Here is an 18653-nt window from a genome sequence, read left to right on the forward strand (position 1 = left end):
ACATCCGTTCATATTTTCTGCATCATAGAAATCATAGGCCTTCCTGATATTTTCAAGCCTATTGCACTTGAATGTTGCTTAAAATGTTTCCACCTGAAAGCTTTTGTATAATGTCTGATCATCTGTATGTGTTTGTAGGTGTTGCAGTGTTAGAAGGTCCCATGTATGCAGTAGGAGGTCATGACGGTTGGAGTTATCTCAGCACGGTGGAACGCTGGGACCCTCAAGCTCGCCAATGGAGCTTTGTTGCATCCATGGCAACACCTCGAAGCACTGTGGGAGTTGCTGTTTTAAACAGCAAGTAAGCACAGAAAGCATAAAATTGTTTCTCTAATTGAATAGACTCCACATATGCCATTCAAATGTTGACTATAAAATTCTCGGTCTCTCTTTTAAGGCTGTATGCCGTGGGTGGCCGGGATGGAAGTTCATGCCTGAAATCAGTGGAGTGTTTCGATCCTCACACCAACAAATGGAGCAGCTGTGCTCCCATGTCGAAACGCAGAGGCGGTGTTGGTGTAGCGACGTGGAATGGCTTTCTGTATGCTATCGGTGGGCATGATGCCCCAGCCTCAAGCTTAGCATCTAAACTGTCAGACTGTGTTGAAAGGTAAATGGGCCGGGGGGAAAAAAGGACAGTAACGGGGTCCATGTCAAACGGGTTGTTGTCAACAAAACAAAAGCTCTAAGAGCTAATAATGGTTTTCCACCAAACCTTTTTGACGTTTTGGATATAAATAAAATAAAAAATTAGAAGCCATGCATATAAAAATTGTAATATTACTGGTATACTGTAAAATAAAAATAATACATGTATATAAATAATATTTATTTAATATATGATAATATTAATATTAATATATAATCATATGTCTTAAATTTTATTTGCAGTGAAATATTACAATCATTTTATTTTTAGTTATTATTTTAGTTATAATCATATTTATAATAATAATATAGTCATTGATAAATCACAAGCTTTCATCTTACATTGAAATATTTTTTATAGTTAAAATAATAATCATATAAATATATATTTTTAAAAATCACATTTTGTAATCATATTTTTTCTCAGAAAATGTGTATTGTGCAGCCCCATGGGATGGAGTTCAAAAATTGAGATGGAGTTCATGATGTTTTTCCAATTTAAAACACATAAAAACGTTTTTTTGGCAGTTGCACAATTATATGGTTAGTCACAAACTTGACATTTATTTTTGTCTCACATCCCACCAGTTGAGAAAATGCTGTAGACTTAACTCAATATGTATGACTTAAGCAGACAGTTTAGGTCCCAAAAAAAGACAAGAAATGTTTTCATTCGTGTGTAGGTGGCAAATACCAGTATATGTCACTACAGATAGACATATGCTATGGTTGAGCTCAAAGCCCATGGTGAACATCAAGAAGACAGTACAGCAATCCCAGAACAAATGTGTTTACATCAAAGAGCTAGATGAGTCCCTAAAGAGAAAATGACTCAATGAATGCTGTACAAACTTAGGATGGTGCAGGTTAGTGAAGCAATTTTTTTTCCCTTTGAAATAGTTTCATAGTTGAGAGTCAGGGAATGTGCAAACTCTGATAAAGTATTCTGCTCTTTTTTTATTTTAGAGTATCATTTAGAGTGCATTAAAGGGATAGTTCACCCAAGAATGAAAAAGATTTACTCCCCCTCAACTCATCCTAGGTGTATATGACGTTCTTGTTTCTGATTAATAAAATCTGAGTTATATATATATCTATATATCTGTTATATATAGCCGAGTCCAATAACAAACTTTTAGCCAATCAGCAAGTAAGGGGCGTCTACTAATAACGATGAGAAGAGAACGCTCCGTGCATGTCATTATTCAAAACAAACGACACACGACGGACATTAGCCGAGAACTAATATATGCTGGCTTTTGCTTGAATATGCTTGTGTGTCATGTTCGCTTGTTTGTCCATTTGCGATTATATTGTCGGTCACTTCAGCGATGATAAAGGCCCATTCATTTCAACACCGTAAGGAGCATCTAAATCTCCTCACTGTCTGTTTCAAGCTTCAGCTTACAAAATGTGTCCGACAAGTAAGATACTTTACTCCTCCTAATATATGTTTGTTTATTCTTTTCATGATCTATATAACCCTTATCCGGTCATAATTTTAATATGTTGTTAGCTAGACTGTCGTGCTCGTGTACTATTGCGTTGTCATGAGAACGCTTTGTGTTTTTGTGATGGATATTCACTTTTTTATTGAATATTCGACCTGGATTAGTAACACACAGATTCTGCCATACTCGTTGCCTGGGTTATGTATGTGTGGGGCGGAGCTATCAAAATGGAAGCGAGACCCTTTTTAGCACAGTTTCATTCTCACCACTGTTTTAAGCGTTAGGTCATTCCTTCTAATCAATAATATGGAGATATAATGTACCATTGGCATAAATATGAACAAATCTTATTCTGCCTGGATCTTGCTTTTCGAGTTTGGATGTCATAATTACGCAGTCAAAATTGATGCATAGAGTACTATCATATGGAACACAGATGCTTAACCGTGCTTGCTTGACATGTGAGAACCAACCTCATTGGTTCTTGAGTAAATCTGGTAAACGGAAGCTCAGATGTGCTGCTGTGACACAGGAGAAGGAACCTCATTGGTTCATAGTAATTGATCATGTTGCTTAAAAGGTTAGTTCACCCAAAAATAAAATTTATGTCATTAATGACTCACCCTCAGAATCTCTTGCAGCATAACAAATACATTTTGGTCCAAAAATAACAAAAACGATGAATTTATTCAGTATTTCTTCCGTGTTTGTTTTTAATTCTTAAACAAAGATTTAGAACGGTTATGAATCAGCGTATCGATTCAGAATTCGGATCGCCAATGTCATGTGATTTCAGCAGTTTGGATGTTTGACACGTGATTCGAATCATGAATCAATACGCTGATTAATAACCGTTCGAATCTTTGTTTGAGGATTGAAAACGAACACAGAAGAGAAGACAATGCTGAAAAAAGTCATAATTTTTGTTATTTTGGGACCAAAATGTATTTTCGATGCTTCAAGAGATTCTAACTAACCTACAGATGTCACATATGGACTACTTTGATGATGTTTTTATTACATTTCTGGTCCTTCTGGAAAGGGACTGTATACTGTGCATACATTTTCAATGGAGAGACAGAATCTCTCGAACTAAATATAAACAGTGGTGGAAAGAGTACTGAAAAAGCATACTCAAGTACTCAAGTAGAAGTACTGTTTCTTGTCAAAAAATGTAATTTAAGTAGAGTAAAAGTACCTCTCCTAAATACTACTCAAAGTAGGAGTAAAAAGTAGCTCTTTTAAAAGTACTCAAGAATAGTGAGTAGTGAGTATGCTATGAATATTAGCCCACCTTATACCCTGCAAATTAAAAATGTAGCTTACACTTTAATGGATGATTCTCAGTAAGAACAAAAATATGATGTCACCAAAAAATATTTCAATATTTCTTTAAATATTTAGTTTTATTTTTGACTGTTAGCACTAAGAATATAGCCATGTAATATTTTAGAAATCAACCAATAATCTGGTAACATTTATGAAAACCATTCTGTAGAGGTTTTAATTAAAAAAGGTTGCAAAGCGAAATCTTTCTTTTCAAGACGCATTCGTGCTTTAATTTCAATGGACGTTTTGTCTGTAAAAACAATAGAAATCAGAATCGAGTAACATCGAGTAACATCGAGTAAATGGTTTTCACCACTGATTATTTTTGCTTGGAATTAAAAAATAAACCTGATTTAAATATAAATCTGATGTTTCATAAAAGTTATTTGCTATTTACATGGCCTGCAATTTTAAATCGCCATGTGAGAACACAGTACATTAAAAGGTACACTTCAGTAAGTTAAGCTGACAGAAAGCAGGTTTAATGTGTTTACATGTTAAACGAAATTGACGTAAGGGACAAAGATCTAGCAGTGACCATCAGTTAATGCCTAATGCACTTTGAAGCCTGGTAAACAATCAAGCTAAATGTAGAGTTTCCAGGGAGGTCCATTTGTAGTAATTGTTTAAGGCAATTTGACGATTGCAGTCATCATACAGTAGCCAGCACTTACCCCCTTTCACAAAGCAAGCGTGCCTCTCACTCTCACACTGGTCGCTATGGTTAATTTGACGGAAGTCACGCGCGTGACGCGTGGACACACATGACTGATTATTCGTCTTAGCCAATCACGTTGACAGGAAAATAAATAAATATAATGTAGCAACGGCAGGTTTAGGGAAAATAGCGCAGTAAAAGTACCGGTACAGCACTTAAAATGTACTCAAGTAAAAGTAAAAGTACACTGTTTTTAAACAACTTAAAAAAGAACAATTCCTGAGAAAAACTACTCAATTACAGTAACAAGAGTATTTGTAATTCGTTACTTTACACCACTGAATATAAAATATCTTAAACTAGGGCTGGGAGATATGACAAAATATATTGTCTGGACGATAGAAAATGTCTTTTTAGTTATATAAGTCTCTCTCGCTTACGCCACGATAACGCCTCCCTTCCACTCACGTCACTTTTTTAAAATCCCCCACAGCGCGAAACACGAGTCCCGCAAATGCGCCGCAGAGGAGCTTGTTTGTAATCAGAGGACAAATGGCTCCTTAGTTTCGAAATGGTTTGGGTACAAGGTGATCGCGTTGAAAATAAAGGCGTTTGTCCAGCGTTAGAAGCTCATCTGAAACATTGCCGCGGCTCATTTAAGAAAATGACAGCTCCGAAGAGACGCCGCTTTAGTTCGAGGTAGTGCTAACAATAATAAAGAAAGACGATCAACACCTTATGTGTTACCACTGAAATGAAGATGTAATATATTTCCAAATGTAAGCCCATCTTAAGCGAAATGCACGCGTCATACTGTCGTCTGCCCTGGCTCTAACCTCGAGTGTTTACTTTTTGCAAACCTTGTGAGCGCGCAAACCCAAACGCTGTGACCTTGTGCCAAATGTTTTTATTGGTTTATTAAGTACAAACAGGCGAGTTATGAAAAACTGAGTGCGAGGGATATGTTCAATCACACAAAAAGATTTTGGAATGAGACGGCCAACTGTAGTAGCGTTTAGTCCACTGTCTATAATATCCTAATTTAGAGATCACTTTTTTATTTATTTTAACCGACAACTTTGATCGGTTAACGTTGATACGGTCAGCCATCGGTCAAACGGTCATCGGTTAACATTCCTAGGCAGGTGTTAACTTTACCAACAGTCTTGCTTTAAAAAAGGTTCTAAATAAAATAAAAATGTAGTCCTTACTACCTTTATTTGTTTTGTATATCATTTCAAACTGCATTTCCACATTGCAATTTTGACTATTCATAAACTGAATTAACAGAAAAATTGCTATATCGTTATGTATATCGTTATCGGGATATTAAATGAGCTATATCGGGATATGAAATTTTGGCCATATCGCCCAGCCCTATCTTAAACTGTGTTCTGAAGATGAACAGAGGTCTTACGGGTGTGGAACGGCATTAGGGTGAGTCATTAATGACATAAAGTTCATTTTTGGGTGAACTAACCCTTTAAGTTACACTTCTGAAGTGTGCCAGCATGTTATGTGTTCAAGCCTATTGATTTGGACAGCAGCAACGTTATGAAGAGTGAAGCTCATGTGGGAAGTGTCAGTTATTCCTTCATCACACTGTCTGAGCACCACATGGCACCGGAGCTTGGGTTTTATTAAAACATTTAGAGAATCCATTTGAACAGGAGCATAAAATCCTGCTTGTGATTTATGCATGACCTTGTGGAAAAAGACTCTTTTCTGAGAGAAGGAACACCGTGCTCCACAACATTTTGATTTTATGAGTTGCTTTGTGCTCTAAGCACTTTTAGCAAACGTCAGTCTACCAGGATGATTTTTCTGGGTGGTGGTTAGTGGCCTATAAGTGCGATTTCCTCTTGGTTCATGTCTCGGAAACACTATGTTCACTAAGAATGTATTTGGTCTTTAGTGTGACTGACTCGTGCTCATCATCTTCTCTCATCTGTCTGTCTCTCTGCCCCTGTTGCATCTTTGTTTAAAAGAGCTGTCTGCTGAATGCTTCCTGCACCCTGAATGCTCTTAGTCTCTGTCAGTCAAAGTTTGACAGAAAGGAGATGGAACAGATGCATGTCTCCTACCTGCATACCTTACACGTCTGTTCAGCTGCACATTTTTTTCTCATTACAGATTTGTTTTTATATTTTTGAAAAAAGTATCTTATGCTCACCAAGGCTGCATGTAATTGATCAAATACAGAATAACGGTGAAATATTAATACAATTAAAAAAACTGTTTATTTGAATGTATTTTAAAATGTAATTCATTCCTGTGATTGATTTTTAGCGGTCATTACTGAAACTGTGTCACATTATTCTTCAAAAATGTTTCTAATATGCTGAATTGGTGCTAAAGGTGCTTAATATTTTTCTGGAAATCGATTTAATGCATCCTTACTAAATAAAAGTAATAATAAACTAAAACTAAAAAAGACATAATGAACACAAACTTTTGAATGGTAGTATATGATACAAATATCAAATATTTATCAACCCACCCTATACACTGTATTGGGCTGAGGACTTTCACTAGAGAAACTCTTTAATGGAGCTCTGTGGTGGAAAATACATTGGTAGAAATTATTATTATTATTTTTAAATCTTTTCAAATAAAATTGCTTTTTTTCTTATTTCATAACTAGCATTGTATGTACCCTAAATACAATTAAATAATATTTTCACATATTTTTAGAGAACAATACAGACTAAAACGTAAATTAAACAATACAAATAAGTTGGCTTTGTTGTTTTCTTCACACATCGCATTTCTCATGCTTCGTTTCAAGCCTTCTTCACCAGCTTTTCTTCGAAACTAGTAAAAACGTTTGAAACTTTATTGGGTCAAAATAATTTAGTGTGGTAAAAATGGCGCCACAACTGGGACGCCATCAGGGTTTAGTTGTACAATTACGTTTGAAGTTGTCTGCACAGCTACTCTTCATTGGTTATATTTAAATTAGTGCTGTCAATCAAAATAAAAGAAATCACATTACTGATTAACTTAACATTACTGATTGATAAAAAAAAAATTCTGTAATTAATCATGATTAAAAATGGTTTTTAATACTTTATACTGTAATAATTACAGAGATACTACAGATGTAGAAACAACTTAAAGACTAATCAATTTTTTTTAAACATTAATAAGACATTTAACATTACATTACAATTGAAAGCTTTATCAATTTCAAGATTTATAACTTTTAATTTAAGTGAACTTAAAACAATCTTCACATAAACCCAATGTAATAAATGTCATATTTACCTTTGGCCTTCATATATAATCAATATACAGAAAGTTATCAAACACTTTACAGTCTCTATGCATAAATTATAAATTAAATATAGATGAATCCTTATTAAAGTTAAAATTTTGTCTGTCACCTTTGTTCTTTGATTAACTTTAATGAGAGACATCACAGCAACTGGTTTATTAGGCTGCTGTGGCTTTAAAGGGTCATGAAACCCCCTGTTTCGGCAGCAGTCAGTTCACTTGCCACATGTTTAAAAAAAATGCAATAAAAGTGGCTGTGGTTTAGCGGCAGAGTTAGTTTTATTTCGCACTCAAGTCTCTCATTAAAAGCATCAAAGTAACAAATGCATGCTGCAAATGATCATTGTTACACGCAACGCAATACACACATGGATTTGTAAGCTCACCATTACACGAATACATATATCATGTGACGGCTATAATTCAATGCACAATTAAATGCACAGCCAATCGCAATTTGTTCTCGGCATCATAAAAAAGTACATGAATACGCTGTTGCATAACTTTGATAACTTTTGAGTCTTATTTTGTGGAGTTTTATGTGCCGTTTAGTCGGTTAAATGGCAGTAAACAGTAGTTACACTCACAATGTGGATGAATCGCGTTTGTGTGAAGACTCAGGATCTATTGAAGAGAGTGTAGGCAACACAGACACTCATACAAAGCCGAAAAAAAAACTAGTTTTTGATCCATTAATGCATCTTTCACTTACTGTATGCAATCTCACTGCTTGAAGCGCCAGTCAGATGAAAATGCCTGTCGACCAGCTATCATGAATAATTAAGTGCATACTGTCAGGAATTAAGCAACGCGTCTTCTCATCGGATAAAGACATGCAATGTCATGAATAATTATAAGAAACCAATAAATCATCTGCGTATTATGGTACAAGAAAACGTCACAACATATGACGATGACACGAAGACAAATTTAAACCAGGAAGTTGAAAATAGAGCAAAAAGGTTTAAAATTAACTACTTTTCTCCCACGTTCAAAACTAACAGATGGTAACGTTGTCTTGTTTAACATGATGTTTAACACAGATATTTCTGTTCAAATTTCATAACCCTTTAAGATCTGCCGCACAACATGGATCTGACGGCCTGTCATGCGCATTTCATTTCCTCACGACTATTAAAGTTAATTTAAGACTGCTCTTTTGTAGCCTAGAAATCTAGACACACCCTAGTGGCAGCAAATCTATTTACAGCCAGGGTAGTCTAGCAACTCTCAGTTGGATTGTGATCTGGAAAAACCAAACTCTGGTGAGGCCAATCACATTGTGTATAGAGTCGGTGGGCGGGCTTAACATAATGACGGCAGAGTTGTGGAGGTTCTGCGTGCTACTGGTAAACACAGAAACTGGCGAACGGCGGTCTTTCGAATCGGCTTTAGCTGCGACTCTGGAAGACTTGGAGTTAAGCTTTCCTCTGAGAAAAGAACAAAGAACGGCACTGAAGTCATTCTTAAGAAAGGAAGATGTGTTCGAAGTTTTGGTGACCGGATACGGCGAAAGTTAAATCTATCAACTAGCTCCGCTTCACATTGTTCTAGTTGGTTGTAGCGCTATCAGAGGGAGTTTGAAAGACAACCGTTTATCCCGCCCCTCGGGTTAAGCCCTGTCAATGGTGAGTTTCCAGACCAAACATCTTGATGTGGGTCTGGGTCGGTGTTGCCAAGTCCGCGGTTTGGGCAACTTTAACACTGTTTTTCCATGTAGGTTGAAGTGAATTATGTTATATTTAGCCCCGGAAATGCTCATTTTACCAAGGAACCCCCTGTTGTTTTTTTGTGAAAACCTGGCAACCCTGGTCTAGCTCTTTTGAGGATCGTCTACAAAAACATAGATTTTGACATAATTCTGTGTGCTATTGTTCATTCAAGCCCGAAAGAGAACTCATTAACTGGGAGCAAATTTTTGTGTGTTGTGTGTGTCACGTAGTCAGGACATTCACAGACAGCGTATTCTCTTTTGTCTTGTCACTCTTCAATGGTTTAAAAGCATTTGTATGAATAAGAGCTTGATTATATAATGTAACACTAGCCAAAGGATGACAGAAAAAGCTGATGCTGCATTAATTGCGTTAAATATTTTAAATGTTTTTTCGCATTAAACTGAAATTTTTTTTTGCATGCGTTAACTACGCATGGCAAGGTCTAGTGAAATTCCCTGCCCCTGTAAATAATCTTTTACCACTTCTTTCAGGTATGACCCGAAGACGGACATGTGGACAGCAGTAGCTCCCATGAGCCTCAGCAGAGACGCTGTGGGCGTGTGTCTTCTTGGAGACCGTCTATATGCCGTCGGTGGTTATGATGGGCAGGTGTACCTAAACACCGTTGAAGCCTATGATCCCCAAACCAATGAATGGACGCAGGTAAACACTTAGAGTATCAGCAGATTGTGTTTGTCCATCTGCCTGACTTTCTTGTAACATGTGCCCATTTACATTATTCATCCATCTTCCGCTCGCTTCATGTCGCATGTACAAGTAACAGCTCTGTTTTCTGTTGCGGTTTGATTCTGCCTCGTTCCTCCTGCCGCTGTTTGTTTATGGTACTGTTTGTTCATTATGTAAATGCAGGGCCTCCATCATTTTGACAGAAGCACAGCTCTTCTCTGCATCACAGCGTCTGTTATTACCTCGTGCTATAGCAAGCTGCCTGATTTCTCCTGGGCTTCATTTCTCGTTATGTTTTAAGGCGACATTTCCTTCGCCCACATGCTGAGAGTTCATATTGTTTCGTTTGTAAAAAAACAAGGCTGGGGATGTGTGTGGGTAACGATGTATGTTTTGCATGTAAGTGTATGCGAGCGGAGGACGGAGCAGGAAAGCAACGCGTGTGTGTGTGTTGACAGAGAGAAATCGACTCATCATTGAGAACATCAATCCCATAAATGCGCCGGAGAAAAAAGTGTTTGTGAAGCAGGATCAATTCTCTCTAATTGGGATTTGTGTTTATGTTCTAGGTGGCGCCGTTGTGTTTAGGTCGAGCCGGAGCTTGCGTGGTTGCTGTAAAGCTTTGAAATGCCTCCTGCTGTCAATCATCTCCATGGTGACCGTCCTGCAGTACAAGCCCTCCAGTGCTCTTGTTGAAGTGTATCGAGAAAGATCAGAGCTTCTGCTGACCAGAGCAGAGAAAATCACACTGACAGACATACAGCTGAATGCTCAACTCTGGTCTTCCTTTATGCCTTCTAGTATGTATTTATTATTAAAAGCAGTTTATTTTAAGGCTGTGCACATCAGAGCTAGACTTCCTCGTTTTCGGTCTCTGGTTAACAGGGTTCATTCAGTTTAAAGTCCATCCATTCGTCTGTCTATCTATGTATCCCTCTGTATCCACACTATCACTATGTGGGCCCCCAAAATAAGATTTTTTTTCTGCTAAATCACATTTTTGCTTGCCACTTTATTGGCCACACCACCACCACCACCAAAAAAAAAAAAAAAAAAAAAGATTTATTACATATATTTATTTAAAATGTAGCTATATATAATATATACCAAGCCGTTATTTCATTCAGCAAAGATGCATTAAATTGAAAAAAAAAAAGACAGTAAAAATATTTGTTATGTATGTCAGTTTCAAATAAATGCTAAAAAAAATGGTTTGCACAAAAATATTCAGCAGCACAACTGCTTCCATAATTGATAATAATAATAAGAAGAATAAAGGAGAAGAAGAAGAATTTGTTTATTGAGCAGCAAAATAGCATATGATTTTTGAAGGATTATGTGACATTATATTATTTTATATTAATCATATTATACTATATTATACTATAGTCAATGGAAAACGTTTATTTTAAATTCTAATGATATTTACAATATTACTGTTATTAATGTATTTTTTTTTATCAAAATTAATGCAGTCTTGGTGAGAATACAACACTTTTTAAAAAATATTTACCAAATCTTACAGATCCCAAACTTTTGAACGGTAATTTGCAACAAATTATTACATCGAGATAATGTTACTTTAGTGGCTTATTTACATCAGCCGATTTTTATCTACAATATTTAATACATCACAGAGAAGAAACAGAGTGGAAATGATAAAGAATTATTAAGAGTCAATTAAAACATAACTGTAATGTTCCCAGCCAATTTTTCTCTGTAGAAACGGTCTGTCGTCTAAGAATAGCCGGAGTGCAGTAAAGTGTCTCTGGGGAAAAAGAGTGCAGGAGAGAGAACCAGACAAGGATTGCACTGTCTGTGTGTGTGTGTGTGTGTGTGTGTGTGTGTGTGTTTTCCATCCATTTTAAAATCAAGCACTATCATGTTTTAAGAGTGAAATCAAGGGTGACAGCAGTTCTTGATTAGATTTAGCTGTATTCACGAAGCATGCAGATTTTTTTATAGAACGGCAAGGTCAGAACCAAAGTCCTCTAGCAGAAAATACGATTTTGAGATTCGATCAAACGGTACTGATCATAGAGCGTCTTCTGCAACCAAAATCACATTAAATCTAGCAAACGTGTCTATATTTGATAGGCAAATACAATGGAGAGCATGAGTACAAAAGATAAGATAGAGGAAGCTATGGATAGAATGAACAAAACTGGGAATGAAGACAAGAGATGGAAATCAGGCCGCATGCTGAGAGTGGAAATCACTTTGACATTATCAGCCCATTGTAAGCGCGTATGTTTTTGATTTATATTTAATTTACCTGCCCAAACACAGTTAGAGCATATCAGCAATATTGCATGTGAATATGGTAATTATACCTACAAGGGAGTAACACAATCCTTCATTATACTGTGCCCTTATTCCCCAACTCGCTTCAAGCTCAAAGAAAGAACATCATAACAAGATCTAATGCATATTCAGAACTCTGAATCATTCTTTCTATTTTTTGAATTTAGAAACGCATCCCAGTACTCAGCGGAGGAAGTGAACCACACAAACTGAGATTTCTGTAGCAGTTCCCCTGCTGAGTAAAGGAAAGCTTTAGCAAAAGATTAAAAAAGATCATTGTATATAATGGTTACTGTGGGCTTTTTCCTCATGGCTTACACAATGTTTTATTTATGGTATTTCTATTTTTGCACAGTGATTCATCCTCACAATAACAGCTGGATTCTGGGTCAGTGTCCATTTAATGGAAATAAATTCAGCTGGGGAGCAGAACAAAGGCAAAAAGACCATGGTTTTGATTTACATCCCAAATTCCGCCTTTCAATAAACCACAAACACCTGGGAAATATCATGTTAACGAGGATGAAACATGAATATTCAGTTTTGAGAGACCTTTTAAAGTGCAGTCTGATAAAATTTGACTAAAGGGATGATTTTTGTAACTATCCTCCCACATTGCACATTGTAACTATGTGCACTGCAAAATCATTTTTCTAAATTGTTTTTCTGAACATTCTTACATAAATAACTTTATTTAAAAATCAACATCGTATAAGAAAGGGAAGGCTTGTTTTCAGAGAACGCATCTGGAAAAAAATGGCATGGTTCTTACGCCAATGGCAGGTTTTTAAGCATAAATGTAGCCTAATTTAGCATGGTTTATGCAATGCATTAAACAATGATAAACAATTTGCCAATGGGTTTAGGAAAATAAATTGGACTTGTTCCTTGTTTTGCTTCCCAAGTAAATGTATCTTGTTTAAAGAATGGTGTAAAACAAAAATATTGATTTAAGAAAATATTTTTTGCGCTATACCCAGAGCATTTCTTTGATGACGAGATCAAATGCTTGGGTGTGTGTGTGTGTGTGTGTGTGTGTGTGTGTGTGTGTGTGTGTGTGTGTGTGTGTGTGTGTGTGTTGTTAGATGCAGAATCATAATCAAATATAAAAGCAGAGTTTTAAACCAACTCTTTTGATCGCTTCAGTGCACCCTTGTGTTTTGCACAACTAAAGTATGTCTGGTTTCCAGGGTGTATGTTCCTGCCTGGTCATTTTTTCCATTGTTTTTCTCTCCTTTTTAGTCATGTGTGTGTGCATGCGCGTGCGCATGTGTTCGTGTGTGTGTGTGTGTTAGTGGCTCTCTTAAACCACATACTGAGTACAAAGTGCATCTTGAGAAGTGAGAGAAAACTGTTTTGGTATTTTGATCTAGTTTTCTAAACCCCAGGATCCATCTCAGTGTATTAAATGAAGACAGAGAAGTGTTCATATTAGCATATGAAGAGAAACAGAATGAAATAAGGGAACAGTAGAGATCACAACGATTAAAACGAGATATCCACATTAGATTCTGTCCATTCAGTCGATTTTAAACTATTGTTGCTGTAATGTCTTTTTCTACATCATGTTGTTATTAACTTGTAGTTATATATGTACATTATTTTGTCATACTTGCGCAGCTATGAGATTTTATGCGATATGAGATAAGAGTACATGAAAGACTTCCAAAGGAAGGGTTGTATTGATTTGATTTGTTGGGACGAACGGGTAATATCCAGGTTACATCTTTGAAAATCATATTGGTCAGAGGTGTTTGTATTTTATTGCACATTTCAAAGGTGTCATGGTCCTTTTATATGTGTTCTGTTAATGACAGGTCATCATATATTAAAGCATTATCTTGTAGCATAATCATATTCAGCCAAAGCAAGGCCTTTGCGAATTTTAGTAGGTTTTTTTTTTTTTTTAAAGATGTACACAGAATAATTTGCATTGGATATCATGTATATTGGGAACATATGTCATAAGAAGAAAAACAACAATCACATGTGAACATGTACAGTGTACAATAGAGCACATACTTATTGACGCATTAATATACAATGTTAAATGTAAAACGTTTGTAAAAAAGAAAAGAAAAAAAGATGCAGTTTCAATCCGTTGTGAGAGAATTTCTTTTGATTTTATCGTAATTACCTCTGGCTAAACACAAATGCGTAGTATTAAAATATTTATATATTCATGAGGCTGCATTACATCTGATTGTGCAACATTCTCACTGAATAAACTAGTTTTATTTATTTTTTGTATTTGTCATCTTTTGCATCTTAAATACTTGGAGCTGTATCAGTGAAGAGAGTGACTGACCTCATGGGGAAATCCCACTTAATGTTATGCATATTGTTGCATATTGTTATGTGTGTGTTGTAGTCATGATCATGGATGCATCTCTCACTTGTGCAGAGCTTGTTACCCGTATAATGATGTGAGGCACACATTTTTTTTATTGTAATATTAATTGCTGTCTACGCAATTGTTTTTCATGTACATTTCACACTTAAGTGTATTGTTTGATTTATGGATATTTTTGGTTATTAAACTGTAAAAGAATGTCTTTTTGGCTTGTGTTTGTGTTTTGGTGTGCAGCAGGTCTGCTGGGACAAATGCTCAATGGGCCATTAGTTTTGACTGTGATTCAAATGCAGAAAAACTCAATTAGGCCCGACAGGGAGAGATGGGCAGGTTCACCATTGGGTCTGACAAACATCTGCCCAATGCTGCTCCAGGGCTCATGGCTTCATACATCACCAGTCTGACCAGAAAAAGAAAGGAGTCAAAGATGGCCCAATGCCAAAGCTAAAGATCATTATATTCATCCCTCATTCCCCTCAGTGAAGTCTTTGTATTTAAGGAGGGCTTAAAGGGTTTGTTCACCCAAAAATTGTCATCATATATACATCATAAAAACTTAATTAAAGTAGAAAACTAAAAACTGAAAATATAAAAAGAAAAGCAGCTAATTTTATTAACATGTAAATGATATAACTGTAAATGCTTTTTTAAGAGAAAAGGCACGTTTGTGTAAGAAAAAATATCTATATTTTAACTTTATAAACTATAATAACTAGAGAGATGCATTTAAAGAGTTACTAACCATTTAAAGAGTTAGTTCACCCAAAAATGATTGATGTCATTAATGACTCGCCCTAATGCCGTTCCACACCCGTAAGACCTCCGTTCATTTTCAGAACACAGTTTAAGAAATCCAAGAGGGTATGCAAGTGTATGCACACTATACTGTCCATGTCCAGAAAGGGAATAAAAACATCATCAGAGTAGTCCATATGTGACATCAGTTAGTTCATTAGAATCTCTTGAAGCATCGAAAATACATTTTGGTCCAAAAATTTTTTTTTCAGCATTGTCTTCTCTTCCGCGTTTGTGTTCAATCCTCAAATAAAGATTCAAACGGTTGTGAATCAGTGAATCGATCAATGATTCGGATCGCGTGTCAAACTGCTGAAATTATGTGACACTGGCGATCCAAATCATTGATCAATTCACTGATTCACAACCGTTTGAATCTTTATTTGAGTATTGCTGAATAAAGTCGTAGTTTTTGTTATTTTTGGACCAAAATGTATTTTCGATGCTTCAAGAGATTCTAATGAACTAACTGATGTCACACATGGACTACTTTGATGATGTTTTTATTCACTTTCTGGACATGGACAGTATAGTGTGCATACACTTGCATACACTCTCAGATTAAATATAAAATATCTTAAAGGTCCCGTTCTTCGTGATTCCATCTTGCAAACTTTGGTTAGTGTGAAATGTTGCTGTTAGAGCATAAATAATACCTGTAAAATTATAAAGCTCAAAGTTCAATGCCAAGCGAGATATTTTATTTAACAGAAGTTCCCTTTCAAAGCCTACAGCGAACGGCTGGTTTGGACTACACCACTGCACTTCCTGCTGTAATGACGTCACTAGAACCGTTTGTTGACTAACCCTCCGCCCAAAAATACACGAAAAAAAGGGGCGTGGTCTCGTTACTCTCCCACGTGGAGGAGAGCGTGCATTCAGCGGGACCTTTCCGGGCAAAGTGCGCTAAGCTGCTGTCCAATCACAACACGGGAAGCGCTGGGGTGAACTAACCATTTAAAGGGTTAGGGTTTTTTAAATTAGACCATGATTTACTAAGTCAATGAAATCAAAAGAAGTCAGGCTTTAAAGGCTTTTGCAGCTACACTGTAAAATAATATTTTAAAAATAAGTTAGCTGGTTGCCTTAACATTTTGAGGTCATGGAAATTAGAAATTAGAAACATTTTTGAGAATCATAACCTTTATTCAAATATTATTAAAAGAACCATATTGGGTAATTGCGTATATTTGTGATGCGCAGTGAAACATGATAAGGTGTGCTATTTTCATGATTTATCAAATGTTTTATGTGGTTTCTATTTATTTAACCAATTTTCTTCATTGTGTCAACTCAAATTTTAATTTCAATAAACTCAACATTTTAAGGCAACCAGGTTACTTACTTTTTTTAAGTTAAACCAACAATATTTTTTACAATGTACAGCTCTGGAAAAAATTAAGATACCAGTTAACATTGAGAAATCCATGTTAAGTGGTCTCTTTATTTTTCCCAGAGACATATGTTCCCAGAGCATATTAGTTTCGAGCAGCTGTAATCGGGCAGTAATGTTATTTTTTGATAACATTTGAATTTCCTTATAGTGACTCATGTTGAGAGTTAAGGGACATTGCCTGAAGCAGTGTAATGTCAAGCTGATGTAATTGGGGTGTGTGTCTGTCTTAATAAAATTTAGTTAGAATATACACCCAGTTCACTCTCAAATGTATACATTTGAAATTGTACAGGGTCTTGTACTGCCCCCTGGTGGTCTGTTAACAGAACATAGCAGTTCTTTAACATTTCCTACCCACTAAAAGTGTTTTTTGAGGCCCACTCAGTGAAACCATTCACTCATTTACTTATTTAATACCACAAGTTGATGCATTCATTTCAGTCAATACTATGTAATGACATTCACACATTTTCATATTTATTATAGTTTGCATAAAATGTAAGTTGTGGTAGTATTTTATTCCCTATTGTGACGTAGACGATACCAGAGTAAAAAAAAAACGACAAAAGGTGGGACTTAATTTTGTCCATTGGGAATAGACAAATATAAATATTAATGCTGTGCATAACCAACATGGCATCTGTTTTTTCACCTCATGATGTACGATGCAGACTTAATGGACACGCGCACGTAGCTGCCATTGTAAGTCCACAAGACTGAAATGTGCCATTTGTGACAGGGCCTATGCCAAAAGCACAATTGAATTGAAAAAATCAAATTCCAAATCAAATTGAATTCAGGTGTCCCATTCACTTCCATGGCCACATGTATACAATCAAGCACCTAGGCATGCAGACGCTTCTACAATTTGTGAAATAATGGGTTGAGTTGAAGCTATTAGGCTATCGCTGCAAAAGGTGGGCCAACTGTTTATATAAGAACATAAAACAGCAACGTGAAAAGTATCAGACTCTCAGCCCTGCCCTGCTTAATACCACATTAATGTAAACACAAATTTGAATACATTAGCTCACCCATGAACATGATTTCAGCATGAGTCCCGTCAGATTACTGCTTTCAAACGATTGTGGAGCGTAAGATGACTACTCCCATGATTCCACACTCCCATCATTCATTCACGGAGTCAACAAGCTACGCCTTTGTGTTTTGAATAAGCGACCTCTAGCAGTGAAACAAAAAAATGTCTTTAATGAAATACTAAAGATTCTTAACAACTTCAAACCTACACATCCACTCATTACCATCCTCGCACTCAATATGAATTCACTTCTACTCATCAGTCTGGCTAACAGCCATACTATTTTCTTGGGATGCTGGGCAGCAGAAGCATAAAACACTTTCATTTATGCTCAGGAAAAAAAGCATTTGCCAAATAACTTGCATAATAATAATAATGCAGATGTAAATGTAAATGAGGACTGTATATATATATATACAGTATTGTTCAAAATAATAGCAGTACAATGTGACTAACCAGAATAATCAAGGTTTTTCGTATATTTTTTTTTTTCTACGTGGCAAACAAGTTACCAGTAGGTTCAGTAGATTCTCAGAAAACAAATGAGACCCAGCATTCATGATATGCACGCTCTTAAGGCTGTGCAATTGGGCAATTAGTTGAATTAGTTGAAAGGGGTGTGTTCAAAAAAATAGCAGTGTGGCATTCAATCACTGAGGTCATCAATTTTGTGAAGAAACAGGTGTGAATCAGGTGGCCCCTATTTAAGGATGAAGCCAACACTTGTTGAACATGCATTTGAAAGCTGAGGAAAATGGGTCGTTCAAGACATTGTTCAGAAGAACAGCGTACTTTGATTAAAAAGTTGATTAGAGAGGGGAAAACCTATAAAGAGGTGCAAAAAATGATAGGCTGTTCAGCTAAAATGATCTCCAATGCCTTAAAATGGAGAGCAAAACCAGAGAGACGTGGAAGAAAACGGAAGACAACCATCAAAATGGATAGAAGAATAACCAGAATGGCAAAGGCTCAGCCAATGATCACCTCCAGGATGATCAAACA

The 18653-nt window shown here is 36.2% G+C and overlaps 1 protein-coding gene across 3 annotated transcripts in view; it reads left to right on the top strand.

The window, feature by feature from the left end:
• The window catches only part of klhl5 (kelch-like family member 5), a 94654-nt gene extending 80031 nt beyond the window's left edge, over window positions 1–14623 (top strand). For all 3 annotated transcript variants that reach the window (XM_067441863.1, XM_067441862.1, XM_067441861.1), the window contains 4 exons: window positions 139–301; window positions 398–610; window positions 9569–9740; window positions 10334–14623. In XM_067441863.1, the coding sequence (XP_067297964.1) occupies window positions 139–301; window positions 398–610; window positions 9569–9740; window positions 10334–10390 (605 nt within the window). In that variant the 3' untranslated portion in view covers window positions 10391–14623. The remainder of the gene's footprint in view (window positions 1–138; window positions 302–397; window positions 611–9568; window positions 9741–10333) is intronic.
• Window positions 14624–18653: the final 4030 nt, after the last annotated feature.

Source organism: Pseudorasbora parva, chromosome 4 (assembly GCF_024679245.1).
Source record: "Pseudorasbora parva isolate DD20220531a chromosome 4, ASM2467924v1, whole genome shotgun sequence".
Taxonomy (NCBI): domain Eukaryota; kingdom Metazoa; phylum Chordata; class Actinopteri; order Cypriniformes; family Gobionidae; genus Pseudorasbora; species Pseudorasbora parva.